This window comes from Amphibalanus amphitrite, unplaced genomic scaffold, assembly GCF_019059575.1.
Source record: "Amphibalanus amphitrite isolate SeventyFive unplaced genomic scaffold, NRLGWU_Aamphi_draft 000327F_arrow, whole genome shotgun sequence".
NCBI lineage: Eukaryota > Metazoa > Arthropoda > Thecostraca > Balanomorpha > Balanidae > Amphibalanus > Amphibalanus amphitrite.
Window position 1 is genome coordinate 602,940 of NW_024881822.1, and position 17,143 is coordinate 620,082.

The 17,143-nt window shown below is 57.7% G+C and overlaps 1 protein-coding gene across 2 annotated transcripts in view; it reads left to right on the forward strand.

Moving 5' to 3' along the window:
- LOC122388589 (Krueppel-like factor 8) overlaps positions 1–17,143 on the forward strand; it is an 88,311-nt gene that overhangs the window by 64,111 nt on the left and 7,057 nt on the right. For both annotated transcript variants that reach the window (XM_043379778.1, XM_043379777.1), the window contains exon 4: positions 14,800–14,968. In XM_043379778.1, the coding sequence (XP_043235713.1) occupies positions 14,800–14,968 (169 nt within the window). The remainder of the gene's footprint in view (positions 1–14,799; positions 14,969–17,143) is intronic.

The window sequence follows — 17,143 nt, forward strand, 5'->3', positions numbered from 1 at the left end:
TCGCCTGCCTCTCTGGGGCGCGCCCGCGTTGCGCCGTCGTCCATGAGACGTCACTCAAACCGGTGCGCTGCGTCCATGGCGCAGAGTTATGACCCAACCACCGGGCAATACATTATCAATCCTAATTATCACCGACGCCACTGATGTACAGCCCAGAGTGACGTGAGATCAGCGGCCGCTCGGGTCGCACGCAGAGTCCCGCAGGCCGTTCGACTAATTGTAATTGAGAGGGCGGCTCGTTGGGCGGAGTATAAATCAGTGGGAGCCGGGAGTGCGGCGGTACCGGGCGTCGGCGCACCATTTGCACTGGTGCTTCATGGCGACCGAGCGGTGATGTATGCGGCCGCGCAACGCGAGCCGCCGAGCTGAGCCGAATCGGACCTACATAATCGGGCCGAGCCGAGCCAGGGCTCCACTGGCGCTGAGGACTAGAGACAAGACTGGAAAAGGACTTACGGACGACTGGATATAAAGCGGAATAAAACTGGATATAAAGCGGATATAAAGCGCAGTTGGAACCACAATGTTATATGTGGTTACTTATTTCACGTTCGTTGCGCGATACAACACAGTTGCGCTGAGGTGGTTGTTCCTTTCGAGCTCTTTTTTAGCTTTTTTGAGCTCTGTTTGAAGCCAGTTACGGCGCAGTTCTCTCCCGGTAGCTGCCGCCCACAACAGCCCAGGTGGTTTTCTCCATTACACGCCCGACTGAGAACGACACACGACAAAGAGCGATAACAATAAATATATTTAAACCAGCTGCAGCTGCCGAGGCCGCTGTGGTGGCAGTCAGGGCGGCTGGGGGGACAGAAGCAAAGGCGGCGGTGGGTAAACCAGGTGCGTCAGTCACCAGTGGACGGTTGTGATCTATCACTGCGCTGGGACACTCTCTTCGCTGCTCTGCCTGGTTATCGCTCAATCTTCCACTTGCCCGATGGTCTCTATCGTCCGATCGTCCGATCGACATCTCCGTCTGTGCGGCGCCAGCACAGCCGATTGTCGGCAGGGTTTGAAGACTGGCTGATCGGACTGACTCCACGCCGCTCCCAAACAATCGCCCTTAGTACTGGGAACCGGCTCAGCTGAAATCATAGTCCACCGACAACCACCCAAATCCATAAGTCGATGATTGGACGAATAGGTACTTGTGATAAAGCATGGATAAGTGAACGGTGGTTGATGCGCCTTGCGATATAGCCGCCACGTAATCTGTTGTGTCGCCCCCGCATCGTCGTATCATCGATGTTTTGTGATAGTTTGTGATGTCATCTATAGACACAAAAGTTTCTAAGCAGAGTTAAATGACGTTCGATGACGTCCAATGACGTCCGATGGCGTCCAATGACGTCCGATGACGTCTGATGACGTTGATGACGTCCAATGACGTTTGATGACGTCCAGCGATGGGCCGACCGGGCGAGTGCTCGTTCGCGGCATCCGACTCAGTCAAGGCACACAACGTGTGTCCACGGCTGGAATGGTCCGAGCACTTTCACTGTGTTTTTATCCGCAGGGTCGGCGCTCCCAGGCAACGTTCACCGAAATTCACTTCGTTAAAAAGCTGGCGCTCTTTTGTATTCCGAGGGTGGATGGTCACACACACATAGAGAAACCGTGAAAGCTCGGGTCGTGAGTGTCCAGCACTCGTGAGCGGAGCGCAGTGCGAAGTGGGGCGCTATGGAGCCCTCCTTCCGGTCGTTAGTGGGTATATCGCGCTGCGTTGGACGCGCTCGGTGACCAGGGATGAAATAAATCAGTGGAATGGCGCCGCGAACAAGCCGCAGAAGACACGCACCGCCCCCGATAGGGTCGGATGACCCACTTGTTGCATCACTCCAGCGCCGATCCGTGATTACCGTGCGCATTGCTGAAATAGCTGCGCTGCGCTGCGGCCCGCCGGTTCAAACTGCCGTGCCGCGCTGCCGCCGCCGGCCAGGGGTAGTGATTATCTGCCGACGGCCGGCGCGGTGACCGTCTGCCGGCCGCTGCACTGAGCCGCCGGCCCACGGCCTCCGCCGTGGGTCTGGGATTGGCCTAATCAGGCGCTCTGCCGCACGGAAAACCGTCGAGCGGTGTACGGGGCTCAGCCCGCCCGGCACCGGTCGGACGAAACACCGAATATGAACTGGGCTGGAAATAAACAAAATATGAATTTAAATCTGGACGGACTTCCACACTGACGCTGATCGATAGCTTGGTAAAAGCGGCGCCGGTAAAACCCCGACCCGGCGATTAGACTCTGGGCTGGGAGCACCGTTTGTGCCCTTCATTTAGCCCAGCATCCATAACAATGATTTATAACGGTGCCATCTTAACTGGCACTCTAGCTCGTGTGGAAACCCGGTGCGCTACACTTAAATGCTGGGCGCGCTTGGGTCCCGATTTTCATGGCCTGTTTTACGTGGTTTTTATGTTTATGTGTGGTCTTTGCGGGGAGGGGGTACGCCCTCGCGGTCGGGCCGGCTCGGCTGTAACGTTGGTCCAGAGAGGAGCTATCGATGCCGCTCCAATAGTAAACACCCGTCGAGAGCGGGCCATTACGGCAGCGCGCCCACCGACAGGCCACGCTCGGTAGTGGCCGCCGCCGCGGCTCGTATTGTATCGGTGACTTTACAGATCTGTAAAGTCACAGATGGAAAATTGGCTTGTCTAAAGTAACGCGTATAGCCAGGTGTAAATTTTGCAATTTGGCAATTGCCAGGCAGTCATTGCTATTGATGGAATCCTCGCGGCGATCTGGCATTGGTCTGTGCAGAGGTATCGCTCGTATTATTCTTTTTACGGCCTTCGCAGGTGATCCAAGCAAACAGCTCAATAGAGTAGAGTGACATGTAATTATCTACCAGACAATAAAACATCCCTTATTTGCACCATTAAAACATACTTTGGAGAACCAATTCGGTTTTATAATGAGTGCCCTGATAACGCTAATTATCTTCGGCTTTACACCAGCGGCGTCACGCATACACCGTCACGGAGCCATGGTCTTATTTACTCTCTGCTGACCGCGTCATCAAAGAGCCGCCGTTGTGTGTGCGCGCCCGCTCACATACAAACGACCCTGCAGCTGATGACGGTGACACCCCGGCTGCCTCTAGTCTGTGTCCCGTGTCCCATGGCTCGCGTTCCGTGGCCCATGTTCCGTGACCCGGCCCGGACCGGATCCGTGCGGCCGTTAGTCACGGTACGGTCGAGCCCGGTCGGCCGCAGGGCGGATGTGTACACTCACGGCCGTGTATCAACGCTCGTGACGACGCGTGGCGGACCCTCGGGGCGAACCGAGTCGCGCGCGCACGCCGCTCCCAGCGCCTAGAAACCGGAGTCACCTACACTGCCAGCCGCGGTTGTTGGATGTAATGAATGGATCCTGTTTCATCCTCGCACTGCGGCCGCCTTGTGCAAACTCTGCGACGGTGGCCCACAGCGCTCGGTATGCGTGATGTAAAAAGGACAGGTCACAGAACATTCCCCTGAGGTAACCTCTGAAGGCGAGCGAAATGTTGTAAAAAGGACAGGTCACTAGGAACTCCTTTGATGTCGCCCCTGCCTGATATCTGCGACGAAAAGTGGGATAAAAAAAAAAAACAGGCCACAAGACACTCTCTTGGGATCAACCAGTGTTCAGGCGTGCGATGTGAGGCGATGCAAAGAAGACAGGTCACAGGCCGCTCCCCTGAAGTATCCCGCCAGTCCCGCAGCGGGGCGGCGCCGCACTGACACAGACGGTGGCTGGTCTATCTGCGCTGCCGTCAGTGTTAGTCGCCGCCGCGGCAAAAACGCCGCAATCGCGCCATCACTGTGCGCCGGGGAGCGGCGCACCGGCGGGCTATCGAACGCCATCTAAATGTCGGCGAGCGCCTCCGGTGTGGGAGGGCCGCTTGGTCACGGTTTCTCCGGGGAGTAGCCCCGACGGCAGCGGGCGCCCTGATTGGCCCACTGATGGGGCCTCGTGTTCACGGACGGCAGTAGAACACTAACGTAATAACTTCGTGAGCACCCAACAGTCTCTTGAAGAATGGAGGTGGATTGGAGAGGAACGTGAGGCATGGTGGCATGTATTTCAAGTAATGTTTTGTAATCATATTTATTATCGCAGCATCACCACATGAGGTGATATATGAGCAAGATTGATAGGGATATTGTTTGAAATATGATCATTGCTTAAGAATTTCGAGCGATATATTGGATCGTTTAAAGCTTTTAAATACGAAAATAGCAGCATGTCATGTTTATACATTGTTACCGTTCAATCATGCCTTGTTTCAAATGCGAATGGTACGTGCTCACTTTGCATTAGCTGATGCTGCAGCTTTGTCAGAGACCGAGTGTTATGCTGACGTCATTAGATGTATTGAAAATGTTGGGGACAGCCACGACGACACTTAATCAAGGCATTGAAGCGTGCGCCTACCCTTCTTTTGCACGACACTCCCTGCTGCTACGTCCAGGCTCATTTGTCCGGCGCTGCAGCCCTGCCCCTGCGTTGATATGTTCATTGTCTTTCGCCTATGCTAATAGCACTCATTATAGATATATGGATAAGGCAGCAGTGACTTTGCCTCTGGCATCACTACATCCGTGACCGGGAGTTACTTGCATAAAAATTAATTCATTCCCATTCAGACTGTCCAAAGCACAGCTTAATCTTGGTGGCCGTTTTTCACTGGCGCGTTGTCGCTCCGCCCTCTATTCTCTCCTTCTTGTGCTGCCGATTCTGGCTCTGTTGTTGGTGCAGCCTGCTGCTGCCGCTGCCGACAACCGGACAGGGTGGAGAGCAGCGTGGACCACCGGTACCGCCGGCGCTCCAGGCACTCCGTGAGCCGTCAGTCTGACAGTCGTGACACTCGTGGTTCCATGACAGTCGGAGGGTGACAGTGATGTCGACTCTCCGTCTCTATCACCGCTTTAGTTACTGTTATGGTACACCAGAGTCTCAGAGTAGAGATTGTTGACCAAGGATTTCTACTGTCGTCGGAGGTCAAGCCACGGACCTGCCACCAGCATGGAGCCGTATGTCACCAGTCCTACCACACTGTCCACTCTCTTTAGACAGCGCCGTCACCGCACCCCTCCCATCTAACTGCCCAATGCTTCCCCAGCCGACCAGACCACTTCCACCCAAACTGCTCAACCTGTAACTCGCGAACCACGGTTAAACATATATTAATCGAATGCCAAAACTACAACCAACAGCGACAAGAGCTGCAAAACTATTGTTTCCGAAACAACCTATCCCTCAACATCACAAAACCCTTCTAAGCGACCAAAATCCAGACATCACAAAGCTCCTCCTTAAATTTATTTTTGATTCAGGCATCTTTAGAGACTTATGATCACTTTTAATTACATGATCTTACCTCCAAGTGAGGTAAGGTATGATACTGAAATTCTCGTTCACCGGTGCACATTTTCAGCGATGTGCACATTTGTGAATGAGAATTTTACACCTCTCCTCTATGACGTAGAGGAGACAGAAAAAAAAGGAGAGAGAGAAAAAAAGAGGAGGGAAAAAAAGAGAGAGAAGGAAAGAAAAAAAAAGAGGAAAAAAAAGGAAAAGAAAAAAAAAGAAAAAAAGATAAAAAAGAGAGAAAAAAGAGAAAGAAAGAAAGGAAAAAAAGTAAAAAAAAAGGAGAGAGGAAAAGAAAGGAAAGAAAGAAAGTGTATGTTTTGTACCTGTATGCATACCTGTGTATAAACATGTACGTATGTGCTATCAAAAAAAAAAACAGAAAAGAAAAAGAAAAAAATGAAAGGGTTAAAAAAAGTGAAAAAAAGAAAAAAAAAGAAAAAAAAGAAAAAAAGATAAAAGGATAAAAAAATGAAAAAAAGGAAAAAGAGAAAGAAAAAAAGCAGCACAAACAATCAACAGCAGCAGCAAGCAGCAGCCGAGCCGGCCTGGGGGGCGGTGGCAGCACCAACTCCAACCTCGAGACCTGCCGCCCGCCTCCCGGGCCGGCAGAAACGCTTCAACAAAAGAGGAGCCACGGGCCGGCCGGGGGGCGGGGGCGGCACCATCACCTCGAGACCTGCCGCTCGCCTCCCGGGCCGGCAGAAAAGCACAAAAGGGAGACGGGTCGGCCTGGGGGCGGGAGTGGCACCAACTCAAACTTCGAGACTGCCGCTCGCCCCCCGGGCCGCCCCCCCCCCCCCCCCACCACGCATCAATAAAAAAGGAGCCACGGGCCGGCCGGGGGGCGGGGGCGGCACCGTCCCCGACCTCGAGACCTGCCGCCCGCCTCCCGGGCCGGCAGAACAGCACAAGGGGGGGGGACGGGTCGGCCTGGGGGCGGAGGTGACACCAACTCCAACTTCGAGACCTGCCGCTCGCCTCCCGGGCCGCCCCCCCCCCCCGCCACCACTCATCAACAAAAGAGGAGCCGCGGGCCGGCCTGGGGGGCGGGAGTGTCATCATCTACAACTTCGAGATCTGCTGCTCGCCTCCCGGGCCGGCAGAAAAGCGCAGGGGGGGGGGGGGTCGGCCTGGGGGCGGGAGTGGCACCAACTCCAACTTCGAGACCTGCCGCTCGCCTCCCGGGCCGCCCCCCCCCCCCCTCCCACCACGCATCAACAAAAAGGAGCCACGGGCCGGCCGGGGGGGGGGGGGCGGGGGCGGCGCCGTCTCCAACCTCGAGACCTGCCGCTCGCCTCCCGGGCCGGCAGAAAAGCACAAAAGGGGGGCGGGTCGGCCTGGGGGCGGAAGTGGCGCCAACTCCAACTTCGAGACCTGCCGCTCGCCTCCCGGGCCGCCCCCGCCCCCCCCCCCCACGCATCAACAGAAGAGAAGCCGCGGGCCGGCCTGGGGGGCGGGAGCGGCATCGTCTCCAACTTCGAGACCTACTGCTCGCCTCCCGGGCCGGCAGAAACGCATAAAGAAGGAACCACGGGGCGGCCTGGGGGACGGGGGCGGCACCGTCTCCAACCTCGAGATCTGCCGCTCGCCTCCCGGGCTGCCCACCCCCCACGCATCAACAAAGGAGGAGCACGGGCTGGCCTGGGGACGGGGGCGGCGCAACCTCCAACTTCGAGACGTGCCGCTCGCTTCCCGGGCCGCCCCCCCCCCCACGCATCAACAAAGGAGACAAAAAAAATGTGTAATTAAAAAAAAAATTAATTAAAAAAAGGATTTAAAAAAAAAAGATGATAAGAAAAAATAATAATAATAAAAAATATTAAAAAATATATATAATTGAAAAAAAATAAATATCAATATTATCACTGAAATGTCAAATCTCTGAATGTTCCTTGTATGTGTGTGACTGTTTATTGTGTGTGAATATATGTGTCGAAGATATCAAAAGAGGCAAAAGAGGAAAAAAAGAGCCCACAAAAAAATAATACCTAATAATAAAATAAAGCCCACAAAAAAAGCAATAATAACAATAAAAAAAATATAATAATAAAAGAAAAAAAGATAAAAAAACAAATTTCAGAGTCCTTTCAGAGACCACAGCTGAAAGGACTCCCAGACTAATCTGCGCATCCGGAGCGATGCCGTTGCGGCTTTGCAGAAGGCCAGCGAGACCTATCTGGCCGACCTCTCCGAGGACACCGACCTCTGCGCTTCCACGCCAAGCGTGTTACCGTGACGCCAAAGGACATGCAGCTGGCATGTCGCTAATCGCAGGAGGCCTGCCTCCTAACGCAGTCCAACCCAGAAGGACAGCACGGCCGAAATCGCCCCTGGCGGCAGGCCGAAAACACAAAGCAAGCAAGCTGCCGCACTACACTATCCACTGTCCACAGGGCGTGGCGCCGCCTCTCCCCTGCGACTGTCCACCGCCTCCCCGCCCCGCCGGACCACTCAGAGCCTTCCGCACGGCGCCAACCAGTGGCCCTGGGCGTATCCCCAGTGGCCAACCGCTCTAATTACGCCTATTCGTTATTGGCTGCAGTCGGTGCGGTTCGCTCGATATCATTACGTACGGTGCAATTAGGCGCGGCTGGCGGCTCGCTCGTCTGCCCTGAGTAAATCAGCCGGTAGCGGGTCCCGGCCGCCTCCCGCCGGCGCCGGGCCGGACCGGTAGCGGCGCTCCCGATTCCGTGGACGCCCACGGCGGCGGCGTGGCTCTTCTGGTCGCCGATTTCGGTCACGTACTTACTGCCGCCGCGGGGAAGTGGCTATGGCGCCGCCTGATCAAAGCCGTAACACGCTGATGGGCTGAGGCCGGCCGCAAATGAGCAGAGAGTCACCACATCGTTATGTGCCTCGGAAGTAAACACTGGAGTGGATGACATCGGGATAGGGACAGCGCGACACGGGGCGATGTCACTAGACCGCTGACAGACGGAATGTCGTCGGAAGGCAGTGAATGGTCGTCGAGACACTCTCTTCTTCAGGAGGTGAATGCGAGGTCGCCCTGGAGAAAAACAAGGCGACGTGCCGTCCACTGCCGACCTGGGTCGGGTGCGACGTGGCTTACTCGTCGTTGGTAGAGCGACGTCGAGCGATGGCGGCGACCGTAGCCACCTGTACAACGTCGTCTGTCGACGGTGAAAGCGAAGCCGAGCAGATCGTTTAACGTCCGATCACGTGCGTTACGTGTTGGCGCTGGCCGGCGTGGGCTGGAGTGGGGTGCGGTGGGCCGGTCAGTGGGCCGCGGCGGGTCAGAGGGGTCGGGACGGATCAGACAGGTCAGGGTAGGTCAAGGAGGTCGCTGGGGATGAAAGAGAAACAGGTTGGTATTCAGCCGATCGTCGGTAGCTATAGTGCCACTTTTGATCGCTACTCTGCGCTGTCGCATTTTGTGTTTATCTTCTTCACCGAGACAGTCCTGGCTCTTGAATTCTGCTCACAAGTCACAACCACATCACGCCGGAGGCAAATCGGGCGTCGTGCGACAAGAAGACAGTTGTTGGCCGCCTGAAAGTCCTAACAGCGCCCGCTTGCCGCTACCTAACCATCGCCAGCTCTCCACCGGCCCTTCATCAGCCCTCCACCATCCCTTCGTCGACCCTCCGCCGACCTATCACCGTCTGCTCCCGGATCTGGCCGGCCCGGGTCCGGACGGACACAGATTGGTCTGTCACGGCTCCGTCCGCAGCCGCACTGGCAGATCAGGGTGGGCCGCTCATCTGCCCTCGGAGGAGGTGAATGCACCGGGCCAGACCGGAGCGGACCGTTACCGACCCGGTCGGCGGTTTTGAGGTTCCACGATCATTTTGTAATTCCAAATTATCAGCGGCGGCATTCGTCATCGTGTTAGTTTGTCTCACCAAAACAAAGAGGCTATCTCTGCTCCCACAGGTTTGGTCCAGTGATGATGACGTTGATAAAGCAGAACAAAGTGCAACTATCATGCATCACACGCGGTGGACTTGCTGCTCCGCTGGATGACTGTCATTGACTTCACATAATCTACACGTTTAGCTTCAGAATGATACATTGCCAATTTATGGCTGAGCCGTGCTATCAACGGCCATCGCGGTGGGCAGATCCAGCGTGACTCGCGCCTCAGATGGGCGTCTTTTCTCACGGTAACTGTGCCGTTAGTCGGTAAAGTCTGCGGTGGCGATCTCCGGAACAGGAAGACCATCTGCCGGGTGGCGGCCGGCCGACCCCCGCAGAGGCACTCGCCGCCTGCTGATTCACTCCGAGCAATGCGGCTCAGATGAGATGTCGCCTGATAGCGGCCGAGCCACTGTCATCACCGAATACCGTTCCTAACGAGCTACGGCCCGGACTGCCTACCGGTCCGTCTGATTGCCGACAGGGGCGGGGTCTTGGCTCCGCACTAGGGCGGGGTCTCCCCTAATCACTCCAGACCGGCCCTTCAGTACCGCAGACAGAATTCGTGGAAGAGCCGCCGGCGGCGCCGTGGTCGCCCCACCCTCTGTCCCTGTTTGGTGAAGAGGGGACCTTCGCTGGAGCACCCGGCTCTTCCGGAGAAATAGTGGATCGTCACGGCCAAGGGAGCTGCTTGAGTCTTGATCTCTGCTCCACCTATTTTGATGGCAATGATTCGCATGACGCAAGAGGATGCTACAGGAAACCAACAAAATCAGTCATACGGCCAAAGCCTGAATGTGGAGGTAGTACCTTCAGAGCGGTAGGTATTTTCTTATTCCGTCGAGGTTTCGTTCGTCCACTCAGTCTCAATGGGCGTGGCACGTTCGACGTCCCACGGCCGTCCAAACCGCACCGTCACCATCACGTGGACAGTGGAAGGACAGAGGTTGTCACCGGGTCCGGCGCGTCCTTGTGCTGACTGCGCGGTGCCTGCCGCTCTCCCGCTGCGTGAAGGCTGTTCCAAACTCTCCAGCAGCTACCGCCTGACCGAAGTCGATCACTGATCCAGCTGATCGGACGGATCTGTCGGCTCTCATCGCCGGGCGCCGCCACTGATTAAAACGTCCAGCCGGCGGCGCGCGTGTCACGAGCGTCGCCGTTTTTGCAGCTGCTGGTGCAGATCTCGTGCCGCTCGAGCAGCGGGAGCCGCCGCTCGTCGACACGGCGCCCGGTTCGATTCTGCGCAAGCTGTTGCGACAGCACAGATTCGCCGTGACCGTTTCGACACCTGATTTGTTTTTGTCGCCTGAGAAATTGGCCGCTAATGCGCGGCGTGCGGCGTTGCGCGACTCTGGCAGGCCGGGGAGTGGGTCGTGTGGGCGTCTGCCGGGGCCGGTGTGCCGGCCGGACCGATAGGCGGCCGGCCGGCACGGGGTGTGCCGCATGCTCCCCGCGCGGCCAGCCCTGATTAGATGCAGCTCACATCGGGCACTTGGCCGGTAACTGGGAATGATCGCGGGCGCGGCCGCTCGTAGTCACCACTTGAGCTGGCCTAATCGACGGAAACACGGCTATGGAGCGCGCCGCGCGGCCGTCGACCGCCGCGGGGGGTGCCATAGAAACCGGTGCAAACTGCTTGGTCTCCAGGCGCGACGGCCATTGCGTGCTGGTGGCGGCACCGCTGCACCGCAGGCACCGCAATCGCCACCGCCGAGGACGACTTCGTTACGGCTCAGCGACAACCATTGCCATCCTAATTGCTTATATGCCCGACTGTAAAGATAATTTCATTGACTCGTAAAAAGGTCCGCGCGCCTTTTGTTCGTCACTTGGCCGTTCTCAGGTCATTTCGCAATGGCGCTGCCCACGCCGCTTTCTGGCGCAGCGCGTGACCCTCTGGGGTCGCGGTGGTGACGGCCGCACCTTCCTAGTGCGTGCAGGTCACGTCACCAGGACCTCACGCGGCTGGCGAGAGCGGCGACAATATGCCCCAGCCGCGACCTTCCAGCACTCCAGCTACGATGACGGACACTGGGACAGTAAATTGTGACACAGCCGCGTCCTCGGGTGTAAATAGTGTCTCCCATCGGAAACGGTCCGGCTATGGGAAAATATGCGGCCGTGCGCGTTTATTTCTGTCACGTTGCGCTCGTATCGGCCCGACTAACAGGTTAACGAGTTCAGATACGGCACCGGCCGGATCAGATATCAGTGTGTGCCGGTGGGCTGGGCCGGGTCGGGCCGGTTCCCAGCCGTGTGCCGCGCCCACTCGGTGCACGCGCGCCGCGCGGCTGACCTCTGCCGTCTGCCACCGTGCGGCACTCGTCAGCGGCTGCCACCGCCGAGCAGCTTACTTTACTAAGCCATCGGCGGCCAGCGCTATCTGATCGGCCGGCCTAACGCCGTCTGTGTTGGTGCAGCGTGACGCTGGCGGCGGCGGGGCGCCCGGCTTTATAGCCGGACCGGCCGTGGGAGCCGCCGGGACGCCGCCGGCCGATCCGGCACCGGGCGGCGGCGACAGGCCGGGCGGGGCGGCCGACACTCCACCCGGATCGGCGCCCATAGATCATGGTCGTGCGCGTGTGATTCGCCCCCGCCCGCGGAGCCGCCGGCGCCCGGGCGACCCCGTCGCCGGCATGTCGGCGCGCCAGGGATGCTCGGGGAGCGGCTGGGCGGGGCCGCATTGACCTGGTGACCGGGCCGTTCGGACGGCGTTCCCACGGCTGGTTGGCCGTCACCCGGCGGCCCCCGGCGCTGACCCGGCCGGCCCGAACGGAGCGGAGCCGCCCCTGACCAGGTCACCGCCGGCCGCAGTGAGGGGCGCATCTCCTCCCCTCCCCGCACTGACCCGCGCCACAGCGCCGCACCTCCCTGAGAGCGTCGGTGCGTCCCGCAGGGCCCGGCAATGACTAGCGGTAGCCACCTAATGGCGTGATTAACGTGGTGGTCACGGATGCGCTATTTGGATAGCTCATAATGGGAGAATATAACGAGCCAATTGGCAGCCGCGCCGACTCACCATTAAGTGGTCTCATTAATAAGCCCGGTCGAAAACCTCCGGGATCTGTTATCAAAATAATAGCATTAGCATTCAATGGTATAATTAGCTCACAATGGCCACGTTCTCCGAATGTGTTGTTCGGTTTGTGTTGTTCCGATTGGGTGTTTTGAAGACGCCGCTGTTGTAATTAGGGACGATGAGCCGGCGGTCGCAGAGTTGTACGGGGCTGTCGCGGAGTCTGCGCGGGGGTGCGGTCTTCGTGGCTGGCTATCTCCCGGCTCTGGTCGGCCGGCGCTGCACAACTCGCCGCAGTCACATCCATCGCCGTCTAATGGACCGCACAATTAGCCTCTTGGCTCCCCTAATGATTTGTATTTAATCACCAGGAAGGACGGCCTCAATTTCGATCGCCGTAACTCGCTGCCGCGCTGGGTGTGGCTCTCCTGTGAGGTCGGAAGGCTGAGTGGTCTTGCAGCCTTCAGAGCGTGGCTGCACGCCGCTTCTCGTATTTACTGAAGCAATTGGGCGGCCTCGGTGACAAGGCTTGAATGGTTTCAGCGGAGTTTAAGTAGAAGACATGCTACATAACTCTGTGCCGTGTTAGCAGGGTCGATATCTGTCCACTGAGGCCCTCCACGCGCCGCGAGAGGACGGTCAGCGTGCTTTACGACTCTTGCACCCACTCATCCTTGGGGAAGATGGTCGTTTAACGCGCACTTTCACATTTCAACCCGCGCACATCCGCGCTCGTGCGTAACCTATGCGTCTCCTCCCACACGTGTCCGTTCAGTGGGGCCTGCCCTTACCGGACATTGCCCAACTGTGCGGCGGCTGTCTGGTTTTGAGGTTCACCGGCGCTGCTCAGGGTAGCCATTACGCCGGCGGCGGCGCGGCGGGCCGGCGCGGCTGACCCCGGCCCGATACGGAGCGCGGCCGTGGGAACGAAGCCCTCGGCGGGCTCGTCCTCCATATCGGCTCTGATCGGCGCACAGTTTCCTCGGTGGCCGCCGGGGAAGGCGGCGCCCGTTTACCCGGTCCTGCGGCGGCCGGGGCGGGGCGGGACGCCCCGTCACGGATCAGCCTGGTTACCCAACGGAGTCCGGTCGACCCGCGAGGAGCAGCGGCCCGCGGCGACCGGCAGCGATCCGCAGCCGTCAGAACCAACAGCCAAGACAGAGAGCGCTTTGTGTGCGCAGAGATTGCACACTGAAACGATGCAGATGCGTGGAACGGCACGTATCATGCGGTTATCAATTTCACAACGGTTTCGTGAAATAATCACAGGTCTCCAGTGCTGTGCGCGGCGCGGCAGCGGTCGGCGGACGCGGGTTGATTTGTGCGGCGCGCACTGCGGTTGGATCACACTCCGTAAATGGCGCTGTAACTTTGACCAGCGCGCACCCCGTGTAATGAACGACCTGCGTGGCTCGGACGGCGACATCCGTCCGTTGCCACAGTTGCCGCTAATTGCGGATGGCATTGATAGCACCCACGGCGGCGCGAGGGGGAGACAACGCGGGACCCGGGTCGTCACCGGACTGACACCTGTGTCACAGCCACAACCTATGTCAAGCCTATCACCCCTGTGTCACAGCGGCGGTCTGAATCGTTGCGCCCGTTAATTGTAATGTTTTGTCGTGATGTGTTATGTGCCGTGCTGCCGTGCTATGTCTGTGTGTGCCTCCCCTGGCCCGGCGACCCCGCCCGATACATTTCGCGTGCCCGCGAGGAGTGCGGCTCGCCCTGTCGGCAACTCTTTCAGTATTCTACGAACGGGCCTCGCACCACTAATGATGGGTTATTGCAGTTCGACTCGTGAGAAACCTTAACCGGCTCATAAAGAACCGTTAGAATTGGACTTTCCGAAGGTTTATTCTAAACAGTATATACCGGATTATTAACTGCGGTGCTTGTTCGTGGGGTTTGTAATGGCTTTGTGCCGAAACCGTGAGCCATATGGGCGAATGGTTCTCAAAAGAGCAAAAATCGTGAACGCAGCCGGTTCTCTGACGCCTAATGGACTCGTTCTGTTCTCGATAGCATTGCATTGCGTCAGCGTTGTTCAATTATGTCGGCTCTGTGCGCCAGCGACCAGCCTCATGGCAGCCAACCCCGTGATTTAAAACACATTAGGCGAAATTAATGATTTGTGCTGGTCGGTGGGGCAGCGCGTCAGCGGCGGCAGCGCCGGCAGCCAGCGCTCCGATAGTGTAGTATCATGTAGCGTAATGTAGCGTAATGCGATGTAGTGTAATGCAGTGCGCTGAGTAGCGTAATCGATCGTTACGGGACCGCCCACGGGAGCCGCGGGCGTGTGTGTATCGGGAGAATCTGCAGTCTGCACCCGCTGACTGACCTACTGGGTGGGGCTCTGTGACATGACCTCAACTGACCTGACATTAGTGAACCGCCTTGATGGAACTTAGCATTGCTAAACAAAACATCACACTGTCGGACGTGCCGAGAGTGATGTGATGACCCATGCAAAACCGTGTCTGTCTGCCGCTTGAAACAACCTGACCTGGCCCGTGACCCAGCCTGACCTGACCTCTGTTCTCTCTCTCTCCGGCAGAGTCACCGATCAGCGATAACGACAAGTCGGGCTCGACGTCACCTTCTGACTCGCCCTCGCCGAGGTCGCCCCCGTCGGACCTGCTGCCCGGCCGGTACAGCTCGCCGTTCGACTTCCACTCCTGCTTCCCGACGCTGCTGGCGCTGGAGAAAATCCAGGGCTACAACCAGTGAGTACCGCGACTGGTCTGGTCTCGTAATGCGAACGCCGAGCCGGGGGCGCTACAGATGCGGGACTATACATAGTAGATGAAACCAGCCTCGGCGAGCGGAGAAGGTATTTCCGCTGGACGGCCGGGCGTTCTGAACCCATCTGGTGTAAATTCTGACCCAAGCGGGGAGGATCTGATTAGAGCTCTCGGCTAGAGTTCATTCTCTGATGCGGGATACTCGACTGAGTTGTATGAAATATTAGCCCGCGGCGCGCGCGCATGTGCACTGCACGACCTCGCCTACAGCGGAGAGGCGTCGGCCATTTCAACATATTAATTCCACTCCATTTCGAGAAATTAATCCCGGCCGAGTCGTGGTCGGCCGGCGGGGTAGGTGGTCGGCTCGCGCGGGCCGCCGCCGCGTCGCCTCCGCCCGCGTCAGAGGCTTGTAATCTGGGCGGGATGCGGCCGAACCGTCGGTGCCGGGGCCGGCGATTAGTCCGGATTTATCGGTTTGGGTTCACACCCTTTTACACAACACTCTGCCGGATTTATAGTCGACTGAAGGGCGGCCGGCAGCCTCTCCGGCCCAGCAGCGGCCCAGCGGCGGCGCGGCGCGTGGTGGGGTGGATGGGACTCGTTCGTATGCGTTACAGCGCGTCCAGCTCCGTACGAGCCCCTGCGTCGGACCAGCAACAAGACAGCTCATAATTGCAGTTGATCTACGGATGTGGGAGCGCGGCGCCACCGGGCGCTGCGACGGATTCATCTCATTTATGGTTTTGTTTATCTTGTTGAGCGGGTTCGGAGGGCCGGCGCCGCCCTGACCTGCCGGCTGGGTTTCTCCGCGATCGCTGGATGTGCTGTCGATGATGTGCTCCGCCCCCTGCTGAGAGGAGCCAGAGAAACTAGGTGTAGACACTGCGGCGCCGAGGTCAGACAGCCCCGACATGTCAAACATGATAGTACACAATGCCGCTAGTGTGTGGTTCTCGAGAAATGCCTCGACGGAAACCCTGCTCCCCGTTTCGGCAGTACCAGCTCAATCAGTTTGTTCTTTCAAAACACAGACATTTACAGGCTCGTGAAACTCGACGAGTATCTGACGTGAAGGCTGAAAACAAGCTGAAGTGATCACGATTAAACCTCACAAAAATCAATGACGTCAGCTAATCCATATGACATTGTTAGTCTCAACATATGAAGTGATATGTCAGCGCGCTACCTTGACGCAGAGGTTTCTTCTGGGAAACGGCGACTGAGAGGGAAGGAAATCGACAGTCAGTCGCAGCTAAATCGGTTAGCGTTTCTGCCGACCTCTCACGTCATGTGTGTATTTACCATATTGTCCTGCACACGATTCAGACTGTGAACCGCTGGAGGTTGGCAGCTAGCGCCGTGTGAGAGATTAAACGATGCCTACACGACACCGACCGCTTCCGAACTGACCCACGTTGGTGGCTGGTCTGGCAATCTTGAGATAAGTTACGTAAATCAAATCAAAATGTCTCGCCAACTGATCACGTCAAAGTGGGTGACTTCTTGTAGACCAGAATTCCTCCTCCTGTCCCTTTCTTGAACTTGAAACTGGGAGTGGAACCAGAAACATATCCCGCACCGAACATCCTCGTACGCCTCTCCTAGAGCGGGAGTTCTTTTCGTCTGACCTGACCTGACCTCCTGCGCCCCGTCCTCGCCGTTGACCTCAGCCGCCGTGATTGACCCGTCCCCACTGTCGGTCACGCATCGGCTCGGTGACGGGCGCGGCACCTGGGCCGTCCTATCGGCGCGGCCAGCGACACACATCCACCTTATGAGGTCGTTACGGCATCGGAGCAGCGCTCGGCGGCGATAAACCAGCCACCAGAGAGTAAACCTGTCGGCAAAGACGCTGGTGATGACGCCGCCGGCCACGGCTCCAGTCTGCACGTCACCGACGGCCTCGACGAGCGTCCGCCGCCGAGACATGTCGCAAATTGAGACGTCAACGTGACCTTACCAATGAGTTGTATCGTAAAATAGCGGCCGTTATCTGGGTCGATCTGAGCGGCGGGGGTGATATTAATTAGCTGACTGGATGGCGGTGTAGAGTGATGGCGTGGTGAGGTGACGGATTCACCCGTTGGTGAGTTGGTCGGGTGTGGAGAACGATCTTCTTCATGACAGAGCGCCCCGCCGGGGCGCCGCCCTCAG